Raw genomic sequence first — 18,248 nt, 5'->3', positions numbered from 1 at the left:
GAGCTGGAGGTGGCGGAGATGAAGATGCTGAGATTTTCGTTGGGAGTGACAAGGATGGGCAAGATTAGAAATGAGCAGATCAGATGGACGGTGAAGGTGGAGCAGTTTGGAGATAAAGCCAGAGAGGCCAGGTTGAGATGGTTTGGACATGTGTTGAGGAGGAATAGTGGATATATTGGGCACAGAATGTTGGAGATGGAGCTGCCGGGCAGAAGGAGAAGAGGTAGACCTCAGAGAAGGTTTATGGATGTAGTGAAGGTGGACATGGAGGTGGTTGGTGTAAAAGTGGATAGGGCAAGATGGAGGCAGATGATCAGCTGTGGCGACCCCTAAAGGGAGCAGCCGAAAGAAGAAGATGAATACTTTTATGTAAGTATGGATTCAGGCTGCTTTATCCTTTATGCTTAACAGAATGACCACTTAGCATCTAAATTGGCGTGTATTATAATATCACTAATCGTCAAGAGTGAGCTGGTGCCTTCTTGATCAGGATAACCTGGCTAATCCAGCAAGTTCTTAGCTGAGGAGTGAGACTTAGTTCACTTTAATTACTTTGTGAAAGCTTTTAGGTTATTATATTATATTACCTTAGGGTATTAATGGTGTGTGTAATAGAGAGAGTGTTATATATACAGATTTCAGGATGGAAGACCATAAATCAGATGCCCACAGACAACACAGGGTCTAAATCTACCCCTCATGGAGGGCTGATATTTATTTTACAAAACTCAGTTGGATTTTAGTTTCTTAATTACCATTTATAGGCACACGCGATCAATAACGCTACATGTTCTCAATGAGGCGAGACGGATGAGGAACGAGGAACTGAACAGGATAGAAACAGAAAAGAAACTCCTACATGTTCTCCCAACAACAGACACAGGCTCGCTGGGTCCCTCGGGGTAAATGGCATAAATGCTGACTGTGTATGTCTTATCTTCCTCCAAGCTGTCAATCACGTGAGAGGAGGCGTCGCCCTGCAGCACCTGCTCGTAGGTCAGCCCAGGTCTCTCCGCTGAGGGATTAAAACAGAAACCAGATCCATAATTAAAACAATTATTAAAACTCTGCATTAGTTTACATCACAAATATGACCAATTGTTTATGTATATACAGTAATATGCAAATGTTTGAACACACCCAGGCACATTACTGTCCTGAATGGGGGGTTGACCGAATGCAATCGCCAAGAATTTAATACACACAAAAAGGTAATATAATCCAAAATCAAAGAACAGCAGAGAGAGTAATGCAGGATAAGCAGGTTCAAGGTCAGAGTATCAACAGTCCTGAGTCAAAAGATCCAGAGAAACAGTCAAATCAGAAGAATACAGGCTCAGAATTCAAGAGACTTCACGAAGTGTGGCGAGAATTGGGAGGTTCATAAAGGGTGGCAGAGATCACTAACAGGTGTGGGGCTGGAGGCTGCTGGAGTTTTTAAACACCTCAGTGTCGCTGCTGGACTGAGAACAGTCCACCAACCAAACATATCCAGCCAACAGCGTCCTGTGACCACTGATGAAGGACTAGAGGATGACCAACACAAACTGTGCAGCAATTTGCAACACACCACCACCATGTCAGTGTTACTGCAGTGCTGAGAATGATCCACCACCCAAATAGTACCTGTTCTGTGAGGGTCCATGGGGGTCCTGACCACTGAAGAACAGGGTAACAGAGTATCAGAGAAACAGATGGACTACAGTCTGTAACTGTAGAACTACAGAGTGCAGCTATACAGTAAGTGGAGCTGATAAAGTGGACAGTGAGCACAGAAACAAGGAGGTGGTCATGATGTTATGCCTGATCAGTGTATTTGTCTTAAGCATTGCAAAGTTTTTTAACAAAATATTCTAGAAGGAAGCCAAGAATGGCCTTCGCCTGCCACAGATGCCACGCTTGCGTACCACAACAGAGGGTTCAATGCACCACTGATTTGCTTAGATGTTTTCCCATGTTTTTTCCCAGTGCTGGAGAACAGATGGGCAAAGAAACAGGTGCGTGAAAGTTACCTGTTCTGTGGATTTTCTAAGTGAAAATAAAGTAACGCATCACATTCTGGGCATTTTTTTCCAGTGGGTAACACTGTCGCCTCACAGCAAGAAGGGCCTGGGTTCGATTCCCCAGCTGGGTGACGAGGGTCCTTTCTGTGTGGAGTTTGCATGTTCTCCCCCACTCTGTGTGGGTTTCCTCCCCCAGTCCAAAGGCATGCAGTCAGGCCAGGTGGAGATGCTCAACTGCCCCTAGGTGTGAGTGTGTGTATGAATGTACAAACCCCTCCAGTGAAGTTGGGACGTTGTGTAAAATCTAAAAACAGAATACGATGATTTGCAAATCCTTTTCAACCTGTATTCAATTGAATCCACTACAAAGACGAGATATTTAATGTTCAAATGGATAAACTTTATTGTTTTTTGCAAATATTCACTCATTTTGAATTTGATGCCTGCAACATGTTCCAAAGAAGTTGGGACAGAGGCGTGTTTACCACTGTGTTACATCACCTTTCCTTTTAACACACTCAATAAACATTTGGGAACTGAGGACACTGATTGTTGAAGCTTTGTAGGTGGAATTCTTTCCCTGATTTGCAAATCATTGTGTTCTGTTTTTATTTATGTTTTACACAATGTCCCAACTTCATTGTAATCGGGGTTGTACATGTCTGTATATCTGCCCTGTGATGGACTGGTGACCTGTCCAGGGTGTATCCTACCTTCCGCACAATTAGCACTGGTATAGGCTCCAGCACCCCGTGACCCAGAAGGATACGTGTTATAAAAATGTGTGCGTTTGGGTTTAACATATAAAATGTGAAATAACCACATGTATGTAACCCCAATATGCTAAATTCAGCAAATAAGCAGTAATTGTGCATTAGATACAGATATGTGTTCACTGTAGAGGATACCGCTGCTGTCCATACAATGTTTTGTTTTTTTTGTCGTTTTTCAGTTTTTGACATAGTTTGAAAATGCCTACTGCCCTTTAAATTGTGTGAGAATTTCATGATGAATGGACCAAAAGAAACGGCCCAAAATTACTTGGAAAAATGTCTGGTTCCATTGGCTTACATTAAAAGTAAAGTAGGTTCTTCCCTTCTTCTGTAAAGTTATCGATATGGAGATACAAGGTTTTGGTCCAACAGCAGCGATATGCTTACTAATATGCATGTAAATTGCAAACTTCTGCATATGACTATACATATGCATTAGTACTGAAATAGCTGGAAAATGTATTTTGCACAAAAACATTTGTACTCTCTGGCCTTAAAACACATTTTACCCCTCAATTAATCATCCACAAATCACTTGATCACTAATAGAATCTATATGAACATAGTGACCGTGTTAAATTTACAATGCAAAAGTTTTAGGCACCTGAAAAAATTTTATTTATTTAGAAAAAAATATTTAGCTGTGTAAGTAAAAGACCAAAAAAAACCAAAACAAATACAAAATACAATAAGTGGAGGGCTGCTTACATCTTGGGATGTAGATTTTGTAAGTTTCAACTTGACCAAGTGGAGAAGTCCAGCCCAGACGCAGAGAGAACAGCCCCTCCTCGATTACACGGAAGTTTGCTACTGGCGGCACAGGAGCTGGACAGAACAAGAGAGTAAAGGGTTTTGGACGCTAGAGCAGCACTGCCTAAACTGGCCCTCACAGACCCTGAATGACAGCTTCTATGAGAATATCAGCCAATAAATACTTTTCTCGGCGACACTCACTCGTCTCTACGATGATGGAGGAGGACTCTCCGATGAGTCCAGGGTAGACGGCGTAGACAGTGAGGGAATATTCAGTCTTTGGCGTCAAACTTGTTACCTTTGTATTTCTCACATCTCCCTTCAGGTCAATCTGAGACAGAACGGGAAGCTTTACAACACGTTCGTGTAGAGCTGACACGATTACTTGATTAAAACAAACAAACAAACAAACAAACAGCCCTAAAAACCCACTCACTTAAATCCAACTTCTCAATTTATCTGCAATTAGCTGGCAACTTGCATGACGAAGGTCAAATGACATGTTGCGTCACTTTCCCAAGTGTGAGTAAGTTAGAGGATCTGACAACAGCTGTGCACATTTTAATGCACTATTTCTGATTTGAACTGAATTTAACATATTGGCAAATAAAATGAATCATAAAATGTGGCCTGGTCAAAAAATAAATAAATAAATAAATAAATAAATAAATGTGGTGCTGCACTTTTTCTAATATGTTAAACTTGGCAAATAAATAGAAACTGTGAACTAAAATTAGGCCAAAAAAAAAAAATTTCACTTAGAAAAATGAACAAAACATGACATTGTAAGGTATTCATTTTTTCATTTTTATTGTCTGGCTTTATAAAAATGATAATAATCATTAGATTACTCATTATTATTATCATTTACAGTCACTATATCGTGAGCGCTACATTTACACAATTAGATAGTACTTGAAGTGCGTCTACATAACACATTCATCTCACAAAAACACTTCATAACTTGTTCATGACTGTTTAAATCAACATTCATGAAGCATAGATGTTTTACATAATATTAATATGGAGGGCTGTGTCATTTTGCTGAGATACATTTGTCAAAATAAAAGTCCTCATTTTTTTTTATTTTGAAAAAATTCTGTTATTTTCAGTAAAATGCCATTGAGTGCTTTATTCTTTATTTAGTGATATAGTTTTGAAGTGCTACATTATATTCAGTGAAATATCTCATCTCTGGACAGGTAAAATTTTGATCATTTGGTCATTAAGTGCTTTGACACTTTTTTTGGCTATACTTTCAAATTCTTATTTGTTTCTTCTAAAACGTTTGTATTTCACACTTTATTACTCTTAAAAAAAGGGAATGGATGAGTTTTACGGTCCTGTAAAATGAATTTATGCAATGAGTCCCACCACTAAACTAAGAATCAATCGAATGATCGCTCATGAGAAATTTACTGTCCTTACATTAAAGTGACATGTAAGGCAACAAATTCTTAAGAAAAAAAAACTAATAATTAAAAAGAAGTCGAAAGTACACGTGAAACGGGCCTCAGTGTCAGCGCTTAATGGCATATTACGGAAAATATTATGCTTTTTCAAAATAAAAAAATGAGGGCTTTTATTTTGAAAAATGTTTTTCCATTAAAAAATGACATAGTACTTAATATTAATGTAAGGTAAAACATGTATGTTTGATGAATGTTGATTTAAACAGTCATGAACGTTATGAAGTGTTTATGTAAGATGTTATGAATGTGTTATTTAGACACCCTTCAAGTAAAGTGTTTGTTTACATTTACAGTACTGTGCAAAGATTTAAGGCAGCTGAGATAATAAGATTTAAGTTAGTATAGATTTTCCATTATTTATTATTAATAGTAGAATAAATATACAAGCAAAAACACACTAAAGTGCCAAAATAAAGGGTTTTAAACAAAGGTGCTTAAGCAGCTTCCGCACAGTGCTGCATGTTTCACTGATCATATTAAATCACACATTAAAACGATGCTACAGAGAAACAGATTCAGTCAGACGAGCCTGAAATTAATTAATGTAAACAAAACACAGAGGATGGTCTGCAGTAGGATGTCCTGCCTGCGGTCCTGCCCTGCCAGGGTGTGTGTGGGTGTCACCTGTCTGTGCTGAGCTGGGAGCAGATGGCCCTTCGGGGACACAGGGGCGATCAGCAGTCTGTAGCCTGTCACGTCTCCAGTGGCCACACTCCAAGAGAGCTGCAGAGAGCTGTAGCTCAACTCACTCACCTGCAGGTCTCTGGGGCCTACCACCTTCTCCACCACTGAGAGAGAGAGGGAGGGAGAGAGAGAGAGGGGGGGGGAGAGAGAGAGAGAGAGAGAGAGAGAGAGAGAGAGAGAGAGAGAGATAAAGCAAGGCAGAGGACAGACACAGAACAAGATAAAGAGAGAAAGAGAGAAACAGAGAGAGAGAGAGATGGAGAGAGGGAGCGAGTGAGGGAGATGAAGAGAGGGAGAGAGAGAGAAGGAGAGAGAGGGAGAGAGAGAGAGAGAAGGAGAGAGAGAGAGAGAGAGAGAAGGAGAGAGAGGGAGAGATGGAGAGAGGGAGAGATGGAGAGAGGGAGAGAGAGATGGAGAGAGACAGAGAGAGACAGAGAGAGAGAGAGAGAAAGAGAGACAGAGAGAGAGAGAGAGATGGAGAGAGGGAGGGAGAGAGGGAGAGAGAGAGCGAGAGATAAAGCAAGGCAGAGGACAGACACAGAACAAGATAAAGAGAGAAAGAGAGAGAGAGAGAGAGAGAGGGGGAGATGGAGAGAGAGAGAGAGAGAGAGAGAAGGAGAGAGAGAGAGAGAGAGAAGGAGAGAGAGAGAGGAAGAGAGAGAGATGGAGAGAGGGAGAGAGGGAGAGAGAGAGATGGAGAGAGGGAGAGACAGAGAGAGAGAGAGAAAGAGAGACAGAGAGAGAGAGAGAGATGGAGAGAGGGAGGGAGAGAGGGAGAGAGAGAGCGAGAGATAAAGCAAGACAGAGGACAGACACAGAACAAGATAACGAGAGAAAGAGAGAAAGAGAGGGAGAGAGAGAGAGCGATGGAGAGAGAGAGAGAGAGAGAGAGAGAGTGATGGAGAGAGGGAGAGAGAGAGAAGGAGAGAGAGAGAGGGAGAGAGAGAGAGATGGAGAGAGGGAGAGAGGGAGAGAGAGAGATGGAGAGAGGGAGAGAGAGAGGGAGAGAGAGAGCGAGAGATAAAGCAAGACAGAGGACAGACACAGAACAAGATAACGAGAGAAAGAGAGAAAGAGAGAGAGAGAGAGAAAGAGAGACAGAGAGAGAGAGAGATGGAGAGAGGGAGGGAGAGAGCGAGAGATAAAGCAAGACAGAGGACAGACACAGAACAAGATAACGAGAGAAAGAGAGAAAGAGAGAGAGAGAGAGAGCGATGGAGAGAGACAGAGAGAGAGAGAGAGAGACAGAGAGAGAGAGAGAGAAAGACAGAGAGAGAGAGAGAGAGAGCGATTGAGAGAGGGAGAGACAGAGAGAGAGACAGAGAGAAAGACAGAGAGAGAGAGAGAGAGAGAGAGTGATGGAGAGAGGGAGAGAGGGAGAGAGAGAGAGGGAGAGAGAGACAGAGAGAGAGACAGAGAAAGACAGAGAGAGAGAGAGAGAGAGAGAGAGAGTAATGGAGAGAGGGAGAGAGGGAGAGAGAGAGAGGAGAGAGGGAGAGAGAGCAGAGAATCTAGTTATAGTTTTCCTTCTATAGTTATAAAGACAGAGAATGTTACAGCTTCTGTTTAAGCCTTTTATTGCACTCCTCTCTGTTAAAAGCTTGATTTCTCAATGATATTATTGCATTTCTTTGACAAGAACCTCCAAAATGGTAACTTTAATCATTTGTATTAATAAAAAGTAAAAACAAATTCTTTTTATTCTCTTTAAACGTCCAGTGTACAGTACAGTCCAGTCCATTTGGTTTAGACACCTGGCACCTCTTTGTTTTGTTTTGTTTTTGTGGTGCTGTCCCCTAGACTGCTGTTAGGGAGGGGGTGGGAGCACACATCAAGCTGAAGTGCATGCTGAGAACTGCAGTGCAGCTCATGGTGAAATCTAGATCAGTGCCATCTCTAATAAAACCTCCAATTCAGCTCTCTCACATGCTGATAGATGGACACGCATCGTAATTACTCTAGGGACAAATTTCAATGAGCTAAAGTGGCCAAACAAGCCAAAGTCACTGTATATTTAAGCAGTAGAACACTGGAGGAGTGTGTTACCACTATAACATCACGGCTGTGATGATCTACGGCAACCAAATCAAGATGTTATAGTGATAACTCCCTCCTCGAGTATCTCTACTGCTTTAATACAGCAGGTAAATAAATACAGTAAGAAATGAATAAACTGGCCGTGAACGTGGCGTTTAATATGTTTTAATGTCCTCCTAATTATAGCTCCTTAACGAGCAGCTTGTTGCTACGTCAGAGTAACGAGCTCCGCCCACTCGCTGCTCAGCCGGCAGTTCGTTCTCCAGCTCCTTACACTAAATTCCCAAACTGTCGTCACCACTGAGCAGCTTTCCTGTTTTTATTGGGTCAGTTTTATGGCTCAGTCTGATTCGGTCCGACTCTGAAGATCAGACTCCACGTCTGGCGAATGGTGTTGGGTTCATTTCTGGCTGATTCCAGGTTGTTCAGCTGTTCTTCTGTCACAGCTGCCGACTGAAAAGCTGCTCAGTGGTGACGACAGTTTGGGAATTTAGTGTCATCTCATCTTCAGAGTCGGACCAAATCGGCTGTCGGTCAAATGTGGTCTCAAAAGTGTCCGTTTTCTGTTTGTGGCAAAGTAAGAAGTAAAAATGTTCAAATGGCTCCTACAGCTGTCAAAGTCGTTGCTTAGCAACGGCATCTCAGCAGAGTGATATAGTGCTTGTGAAAAAAACATATTATGATGAAATAACATGACAGTTAGAACGCCTCTCAACCAATCAGCTTTCATCAGCATAAATCTGCATATATGCTGACATGTTAGGTAAGATACTGGTGAGCAGTGCTGTACTATTCTAGCACAGGGATGCCTGGCATAAGTGTGATCAGTGTGTTCCCCCTTGTGAACGTGTTCGTGTTCAGTGTCTCACCTGGTGGGCTGTGTTTGACGGGACGAGGTGGTTCGGATGCAGTGAAACACACTCTGCGGGAGAGCTTGGGCAGCAGGTGCTCTAAGAAGGAAGAATCAGGGCTGAGCATCAGGTGCTCTTCAGGAGGTTCACTCACCATCCTCCTCAGCTCATCCGGATCAGCATTCCTCACACCTGAATGACACACACACAGCACTGACCTCCTACTGCTGCACATCTATTCACATGCCAGCATCAATCATCTGACTGGTGTGTTCAAACCCCCCTAGCATGCACAACGCATACATCAGAGACACAGAACAGATGCAGGACCGGACGATTATCTTCCAACACACAGTCTCAGTCTTGGCCTTGATTTGGACTTGACTGCTAAAAATTCTCGATCTAGACTCGGAGCTGACTTCTAGAAAGTCTTCCTGGTTGTTCAGCTGTTCTTCTGTCACAGCTGCCGAGTTAAAAGCTGCTCAGTGGTGACGACAGTTTGGGAATTTAGTGTCGTCTCATCTTCAGAGTCCAAATCGGCTGTCGGTCAGATGTGATTTTAAAAGTGTCTGTTTTCTGTTTGTGGCAAAGTAAGAAGTAAAAACGTTCAAATGGCTTGAGCGACTCCTACAGCTGTCAGACTTGACTAATACAAAGTCTCTGTCTTAACTCAAACTCAAATACTACAAAGTCTCGGTCTTGACTCAAACTCGGCTACTATAAAGACTTCTACAAAATCTCGGTCTAGACTCAGACCTGACTTCTAGAAAGTCTTGGTTTGAGTCTTGACTTGGACTAGTCTGAGTCTTGACTCAGACTCTATTGCTACAAAGTCTTGGTCATGATTCTGACTCAACTTCTTCAAATTATCAGTCCTGATTCATACTAAACTTCTACAAAGTCTCAGACTTGACTCAGATTTAACTTTAAAATCTCGGCCTTGACTCTGACTCGACTACTACGAAGTCTCGTTCTTGGCTTCAATTTGACTATTACAAAATCTTGGCCTTGATATAGTTACCTAGCACGGTTCAAGGAAAGTGTTACCTAATTAGTTATGTAATTATTCAGTAGTACAATGGCAACAATATCTCCACTTCTAAAGACTAGATCTTCTGTAGAGTAAAAGTTACTCAGGCTCAAAGTCAGTCTTATTCTCAGTAGACACATACTCTAAGACTATGACCGTGAATACATTCGCTTATATACAATGACAGCAATTGATGGTGGGTAGGTGGATGTGGGGTGCACTGCCCTGCACATGTTTCCCAGATGTGCGGAGCTGGGCTGATTTATTCAGACCTCTCGGGGGCAGATTGATTAGAGAGTCTGACAGTCAGAGCATGAGAGGGGAGAGGAGACAAGCCTGATGAGAAATCGCTGCAATTAATCGGCCACTCACTAATGAGCTGTAATTATTTCTGTGCTCTGGGCATCGGGATGGACTAAGTGTGAGAGTTAAGGCAGCGAGACCCACACATACATACACACACACACACATAAACTGTCTCACATCTCATATTTCACAGACGTGTATTGACAGACTCATAAAACTAATGAGTGATCCACACATAAAGTGGAAAAGAATGAAGTAGAGAATCTTACTTACCGACTGCAAAGAGAGAGATTCCACTGTCAGCCACAGCTTTAACTGGCCCATCGATCAGATCATCTGATCTGCCAGTAGTAATCAGAACCGCAATCTGAAAGGAATAGCAAGGTGGGACTCTGTCTCTGCAACATGACTTCAACAGCTAGAACTCGGAAAAGCATTGTTTTGAATACTGAATCAAGCGACACACTTAGGGATGTGAATGTGGCAAATTCTTTTGACTGATAATTCAAATCGTTAGTTCTCTGTAATTGACTGTTAACTGACAAACCTAAAATCATGGACACAATTATGGGCAGTCGACCAAAAGGTCGCTGGTATGATCCCCTGAGCCAACAGGACGTGACTGAGGTGTCCTTGAGCGAGACACCTAACCCCCAACTGCTCCCGGGTGCTGTGGATAGGGCTGCCCACTGCTCCGGGCAGGTGTGCTCACTGCTCCCTAGTATGTGTCTTCACTAGTGTGTATTTGGTGTTTCACTGCCAAATGAGTTAAAGGGGTGCAAAGGTGAAAATTCCCCACTGTGGGACTAATAACGGTCTCCTAATCTTAAAAACCATGGAAACATCAGACACAGCACTGCAGATTTTATGTGATGTGACAATAACAATGTGGTCTGCTTACTTACATAGCACATAGCCACTGTCATAGGATGTCACCTTTCTGAGCTAGATCTGCCCCAGTCAACTGTAAGTGCTATTATTGTGTAATAGAAGTGTCTAAGAGCAATAACAGCTGAGCCACAAAGCAGTAGACCACGTAAACTCGCATAGCAGGGATGCAAAGTGCTGAAGCACATAGCACAAATGGCCCATCCTGTTTCAGCACTCACTACATAGCTCCAAACAACCTCCGAAGGCAACATCAGCACAAGAATGGTGCATCAAAAGCTTATGAAAGGAGTTCCCCTGGCCAAGAAGCTGCACACAAGCCCAATTCACTATGTGCAATGTCAAGCGTCAGCTGGAGTAGTGTAGGGCATGACGCCACTGGACTTTGGAGCTGTGGAGACTCTCTGGAGTGATGCATCATGCAAACAATAACTGCTAGCTAATAAAAACACTTGTAGGCTATAGCTTAAGTCTACACTCTACAGATAAGCCGGGTTACCAGAACACACCCACATGCATACAACTCAAAAACAGCCCTCAAGTTGAATGTAAACCTTATTCAAATATCAATCGTTATTGTAAATTAAATAAACTTTTAAACCATAAGCTTTGTTCAGACATTTATTTATTTTTGATTGTAATTAAGTTGTAAATCATTAACGTCCCTAAATCTGATGCGGAGTTTAAGCAGACCGCTGATGGTTGTTAGCATGTTGCCAGGTGATCACTATGGTATAAGTGTTACTATCTGGTTGCTAGAAAATCCCAGGTGGTTGTTTGGGTATTGTCTACCAGTGTTTTCTAAGGTGGTTGCTTTGGTATCTCTGGTGGTTGCTAGGGTATTGCTAGGTGGTTGCTAAGGTATCCCAGGTGGTTGCTAGGGTGTTGCTGTCATGCATATTTTTGCCCACATAATGGGGGGAAAAATCGTAATTTAATGATATCTGTAGGAAAGCTGTATGCCCGAACAAAAAAATGTACGCAAATACATCATTTCTGACCAGACTGAACTTTCCAGAGTCGACCTATTCCTATTCAAATATCAATTGCTATTGGAAATTTAAAAAAACTTTTAAACCAAAATGTATGTATTTTTCACTTAATGGTTAAGTGGTTAATCATTAACATCCCTAGATCCACTGCACTTACTTGATTCCATTGTGTACATTGATTCCACATTAATAAAATATATTACATCAGTAAAGTGTTGTCTTTTGGTTCAATTACGTTTGGCAGTAATTGTGCTGATGTAATACATTTTATTTATGTAGAATTGATGTTTACATTAGAATTTTGTTGTGCACATTCGAATTAAAGTTAGTTTGAGGTGGATGGGACCTCTTGACTTTTTTTTTGAGGCCAAAGAAACTGATTGTTGCTGACAGGGTCACGGGAATATCTGTCATCCATCCATCCAGATCAGGTCTACCTGAGAACTCCAACTCTCATAACTTCCTTGGGAATCACGTGACTGCTAACTCTCATTCCACAACCTATCATCCTTCCGCTTCACCACAGTACTAATATGTTTCACCTGTCTTCCTAGTTCATGTGACCTATGATGGTTAGTACTTAAAGCCCGGGCTTTAGCCAGTTTTGACTGATCTCTCTGGATTTTTGACCCTGCCTTTTGTCTCCTTCTGGTAACGTTTGTTTTGTGTTATTGGACTGTTTTGGAAAAGACATTTGCCTGTCTTTTGACTACAAGGTTGGAAAGTGTTTCAATCAGTAAATCCTCTTTTTTTCTAATTCCATCCTCGAGCGTCTGATCAGTTCTGGAGTGTTACAATTTCAAAAGGCTTGTACTTGATTCAAGTGTGTACATCAATTCCACATGAATAAAATAGATTATACCAATGCAGTTTTGTCTGCCAGTTTACGTATGTCTACCACTGATTGTGCTGATGTAATATATTTGATTCATATGGAATTCATGAACACATTTGAATCAAGTACAAAAAGGAAGACCATTTGAAATTCTTGTGATCCTGTCAGCAATAAAACATACCATGCATTTGGAGAACTTATCAGCTTCTATAGACTCAAAAAAGGGCAAAAAGGGTCATGACCCATACCCTCATGCTCTCTACCCACGCCCTTAGAATTGACACATTTTAACACCTGATTTAATACATAATTCACCATCCATAACACGTTTCAACGTGCCAGACCAGGAATTCATATTTGCCATTATGAAAATTCAACCAGTTTGTTAGAAGCTCACCTGAATCAATAGAGGCAGGTCAGGCTCTTCAATATGCACCAAACTGCATTGTGCACAGGTGAGTGTACGTGTGCATTTGTGCGAGTGGGTGTGATCTGATTTTAAATACAAGCTAATATCTCTGCAGTTCATTACCTTCTTCGCCTGTGCTCATTTGCACATCAGGTGCTTCTCTCTGCAGGACCTGCAGCTGTATGCGGTTGGAAATCTTAATGAACTGCTCATTTAGACGCAGTGGTGTCCTGACATTAAAGCAACAGTGAGCTAATGTATCTGAATAAGGCCAGATGTGCTGACTGAGGCTTACGAGCGCTCTCTGATAAGAGGCTACTATACGCAGAAAAGAGTAATTATGTATGAAGGGGCACTGCATGTCCTTTGGTGGGGTTATTCAATCAGCTGAGGCGCCTTATACCACGGCTGCATCTCAGTATTCCACATTTCACCCTGCGAAGTGAAACTGCTACATCAGGGGTCTCAAACTCTTGTACAGCCTATAACAATTTATCTCTAATCTGGCCAGCTAATCTTTTCTTAATTTTTCTGCAGCTAAATCTGTTGAGTAGACTTACTTCACCCACCAGACACGGTAACTGATAAACTAACATAAACTATACAAAATTAGCTTAGACCAGAGATCAGCAACCCAAATGTTAAGAAGAGTGAGCCGATTTGTCCTTTAAACAAAAATCAAATCTTCTTGGGAGCCATAACATTTATGACCATTTTACCATCTTGGCTGTAAGTATGTCTCAGTATGTGCTGATGTTCTAGTACAGGCTAAAAATATAATATCAACGAAAACGCAGCCTTACTTTGCTCTGCTTTAGCTCAACTATAGCCGCCTTTCTCGCATCTCTGGCAGGAAACTTTTCCTCAAAAGTAGAAGAGTTTCTCATAAAATGTCTCTTAACGTCCAACTTTTTATGAGACTTTTAAGTCGCTTCTCTTTTGCCAGCTTCTCATTCTAATTTTCCTATTCAACCTTAAACGGTGCCTGAGGAGCCAGAATGTAACTGCACCATTTAAGGTAGAATGGGAAAATTACAACAAGAAGCTGGTGAATGAAACTGACTTCAGCTTCGCAACTTTTTAGTGTTTAACAGCTTCTCTCTGCAGATTAAATTTATCAGGACACCAGCTGGAGTGATAATAACTCAATTTGTCTCCAAACGAGCTATCAATATTCATCTTAAATCTTTCTCTGTGCCGTTTCATTATCTACTAGCTAGGCAGGACTGTTGTCTGCGTTGCTATGTGACCAGTGGTCTGCACACCAACCTTGAGGGTTAAAGGGTGAACCAGCAGTTCTACATTTACTCCAGCATTTAAGACCATTTATTGTCAAACTGTGTTGAATGATCAGCAGAGCTTTATTTTACTATAAAGGAGGATCATTTTACTTTTACCTAGAAATCTAATTCTGCTGTGGAGCCAGAACAGGGAGGTAAAAGAGCCACATGAGGTTCCAGACCCCTCGCTGTTGATTATGAGCAAAAGGAACCATTCAAACAAAAACCTGGCACACCGCTACCACACTGAGCATGCATGACTGTCATTCAGCCATAACTAACTTAGATAACATTGTAATTTAGATCAGTAGTTAAATCTGCCTTTGTGGATTCATTCATCACAAAGTGTTACACACAGCCTGTCAGAATAAAGAAATGAGACGAACTATCAAATAAATCCACTGGCAACACAGATTCAATCACTTTGCCAACTCGGCTTAACTGCTTAGCAGAAAGAATAATGCTTTCACACTAAGAGCCCCATATCATTCTACTGTTAAATGTCCATTTACTTAATTTAATTAAAAATTAATTCTAATACTGACAATAATCTACTACCGCTACTACTACTTCTACTAATTATTATAATGGCTAGAAAAGTGCATGTCTTGAAGAAAATGCAAAGTTTAAACAGATCCCTGATGGTTGCTAAGGTGTTGCCAGGCAGTTACTATTGTATTTTGGGTGGTTGCGAAAGTGTTGCTGTCTGGTTGCGATTGTATCCCAGCTGGTTGTTTGAGTATTGCTAACTAGTGTTAAGTGTTAGTGCTAAGGTGCTTGCTATGGTATCTCTGGTGGTTACTAGAGTGCTGCTAGGTGGTTGCTAAGTTATCCCAGGTAGTTGCTAGGGTATTGCTAGCTGTTTTGGGTGTTTGCTAATGTGCATAAACTTCTGCCCAAAAAAATGATCATTTGTAAGAAAGCCATACGTCCAATCAAAAGCTCTGTGAAAGCACATTATTCCCGACCAGACCGAACATTCTGGAGTTTGAACGGTGTCATGATGGTGGTATTATTATTAAACTGTAGTAGTGGTAGTTGTAGTATTTATGGTTTGCAGTGACAGAAAAAATTGCTAATAATTATTGACTAAGATGTACTTAAATCAGTGCATATGTTATGTGGTTAAAACCCATATTCATTCATACACATTAAAAAAATTATGGGACTTTTTTCCCTGCAATTTTTCCAGCTGGTCCCCTATGGAGAAGATCACCTGGCTAGAGGTCTTCAGTTCAAGAGCCCTGGGGATTAACCCCAAGAGGTGTTTACTGTCCAACCGAAGAGAATTCTTTATACGTCTTGAAGGAAATTAAACCAAATCTAAACACTTCATAGCCACACCTTTGGAGTGTTGTCCCGGACGATGGATGAGCTGAAGACAGACTCTACGAGGAACTCGAGAGCCAGGCCAGTGCGGCTACCTCCGCCCTCATACGGCAGCTCCTCCACTGCATTTAACACCTCCTCCAGGGTGGAGTAGTCTGTCAGAGCAATCCGCATCCTGAGAACAGAGAACAGACCGGTCAAATACACACTCAACTGTGTGTGGATCCTTGTAAGGACCCACATTTGCACATAGCCTACAGCTCAGCAATCCTGAGCATAAATTATCACTGCCTGTGCAAAGCTTGGAAGCTTAAAAATGCATAAAGCCCCCCAGCACTGGACTTTGAAGCAGTGGAACTTCATTCTCTGGAGTGATGGAGCTCCATCCAATACCTTTGGGATGAGTTGGAGCGATCCAGATCTGAACATCCAACATTGGTACTTGACCTCACAAGTGAACTAATGCTCTTGTGGCTGAATGCAATTAAATCCTCACAGCAATGTTTCAACGTGAAGTGTAAAGCCTTTCCAGGGGAGTTAAAGCTTCTTATTGCAGCAAAGTTACTATTAATAGACTTGATTTTAGAAGAAATATTGGATGAGCAGGTGTCTACAAACCGTTGGACCTATAAAATCAGATGTGCTGAGCCTTTTGTGCCAGTTTCAGACTCAATCTGGTCACATGTTATATATAAAACTGGGGGCACAAGCTTATACAAACAGTTTATGGATGCGTGTGTTGTAAAACTCTGCCTAATGCATATGCATTAGAGGCACAGCTGCACAAAATGTGGGAAACTAGTGCAAAAAGTGGGTGGAGATATTGAATGTGTGGATAATGAAATATTCCACTAGATTTACTAAATTTGAGCTCACAGCTTTTCAAATCAGGCATAAATTTGCATTAGGGTCTCAAAAGAGGTTGAAGAGACTTCCAGATGTACATATGAGAGAAGATGCAGCACAAAATATGCAATGATGTGGCAGGAATGCTCCCTGTAGAACGTTTTAGTGGGAATTGATTACTGATTACTGATCTGCTACTTCAGTGCACTTTTTAAAGCCTGCTCCTCACTAGCCAGCGGTAAGTGGGCGGAGCTACACAGTTTGCGTGATAAATGTGATAAGCAGTTGTAGACTGGTTTGATTACATGTAGTATTTGCATGTTCTGAGTTGCCTTCCAAATGATTTCTGTGCAACCTGACAGTGACATAAAGCAATAAAAAACAAAGTTGCATGCAACACATTCATTTACTCCACTAGTTAGCTAAATTAGCAGCTTTTTTGATACACTCACTATAAAGTCATCTGCTCCAAGTCAACTGCCCAATTAACTATCCTCTGTTTTAATTTATTGTCGATTGATTCAGTGAAATTAGACATTTTGGCTGTTACACAAGATTTGAAATGGTTGCTACTGTTGCAACTGAGTTTCAAGGGAGTTGCAGGATGCTTTACATTATGCAAATCATGCAGTTTAGTTTTATGTAGGTTGCAAGCAACTAAAGTTGCATGAAAGTTTCACTGTGTAAAGCCAGCTTTAGTAAATCGAATGTTAAATTCAGGCACATGTTCTAATGTGCCTGTGCTCGTACAAACATCCAAAGCCTAGTCTCTCACATTATACCTGGCCTATTGTCCTCCTCCTCCTCTCTAACGCCCCAGAAAGCTTTTTAAGAATTCTGGATGCATTTTCCTCATCAGAGGCACAGTAAGGGATTTCCGAACAACAAAGTGGCTGAGACTGAATTTTCTCAAACAACCAGGAAAAGGCTTGAGGGAATGTTCCCCTCTGAAAGTTCCTCAGTTGAGCTCTGCATGCAAAGGGAAAACCGGGGCACAAAGAAGCTATTATTGCTCTGAAATGCTGTTTGAAGACAAAGTGAAAATTCCTTCTATTTTGTATGATAACCTGGCGTAATAATCTTACCTTGATACTGAGGCATTACAAAGTTGCCAAAAGAGAGTCTGTTCAACATAAATGATGAACTAACCTAACTTTGTGTAAATAGAGCACAATATAGAAATATGTCCACATATGCAGTCGAGACTGACGCGGCTTTTTTCTGAATTTCTACAAACACCATTTCATTTTATAGTAAATTAGTAAATTAGTAAATCACCTGAAATGAGTTCATGAAGCCAGTCTGGTTATAAAAATGATAACAGGACATCAGAGCCAGAATTCCTCTTTTAGTACTTTTACTTTATACTTAAGTACATTTGAAGGTAAATACTTTAGTACTTTTACTCAGGACATAGCCCTACATAACATATATACATACATACATACACACACACACATATATATATATATATATATATATATATATATATATATATACACACTCTGATACCTGCCGCTCCTGTATAAATTGTTCTGGCAGCCTTTATTTACACCATCAGAAAAAGAAGTACTAAATTTTACTTTTCAGGCTACAAACCAAGTTAATAGGGTTGAACCCTCAAGGACACGTCTTCAGTACCTGTAGTTAGGGAACAGAATTGTACCATTTAAGTTGAATTGACTCATTTAATTTCATAAATTTGTATAAGTACCTTTCCTCTGGGAAGGTGAATGTAGTGTACCCTTAAAACTCATTTA

At 41.1% G+C, this 18,248-nt stretch overlaps 1 protein-coding gene across 1 annotated transcript in view; it reads right to left on the bottom strand.

Annotated features, from left to right (window-relative positions):
• col7a1l (collagen type VII alpha 1-like) overlaps window positions 1–18,248 on the bottom strand; it is a 114,753-nt gene that overhangs the window by 79,710 nt on the left and 16,795 nt on the right. The window contains exons 3-9 of the mRNA XM_037540289.1: window positions 15,658–15,817; window positions 10,183–10,276; window positions 8,592–8,765; window positions 5,626–5,789; window positions 3,731–3,860; window positions 3,485–3,601; window positions 860–1,015 (exon numbers count right to left, since the gene is read on the bottom strand). Coding sequence (XP_037396186.1) covers window positions 860–1,015; window positions 3,485–3,601; window positions 3,731–3,860; window positions 5,626–5,789; window positions 8,592–8,765; window positions 10,183–10,276; window positions 15,658–15,817 — 995 coding nt within the window. The remainder of the gene's footprint in view (window positions 1–859; window positions 1,016–3,484; window positions 3,602–3,730; window positions 3,861–5,625; window positions 5,790–8,591; window positions 8,766–10,182; window positions 10,277–15,657; window positions 15,818–18,248) is intronic.

This window comes from Pygocentrus nattereri, chromosome 1 (genome assembly GCF_015220715.1).
Source record: "Pygocentrus nattereri isolate fPygNat1 chromosome 1, fPygNat1.pri, whole genome shotgun sequence".
NCBI classification, from domain to species: Eukaryota; Metazoa; Chordata; class Actinopteri; order Characiformes; family Serrasalmidae; genus Pygocentrus; species Pygocentrus nattereri.
Note: the sequence above shows the minus strand (reverse complement) of the source record. Positions and strands in the feature narration are given on the sequence as shown.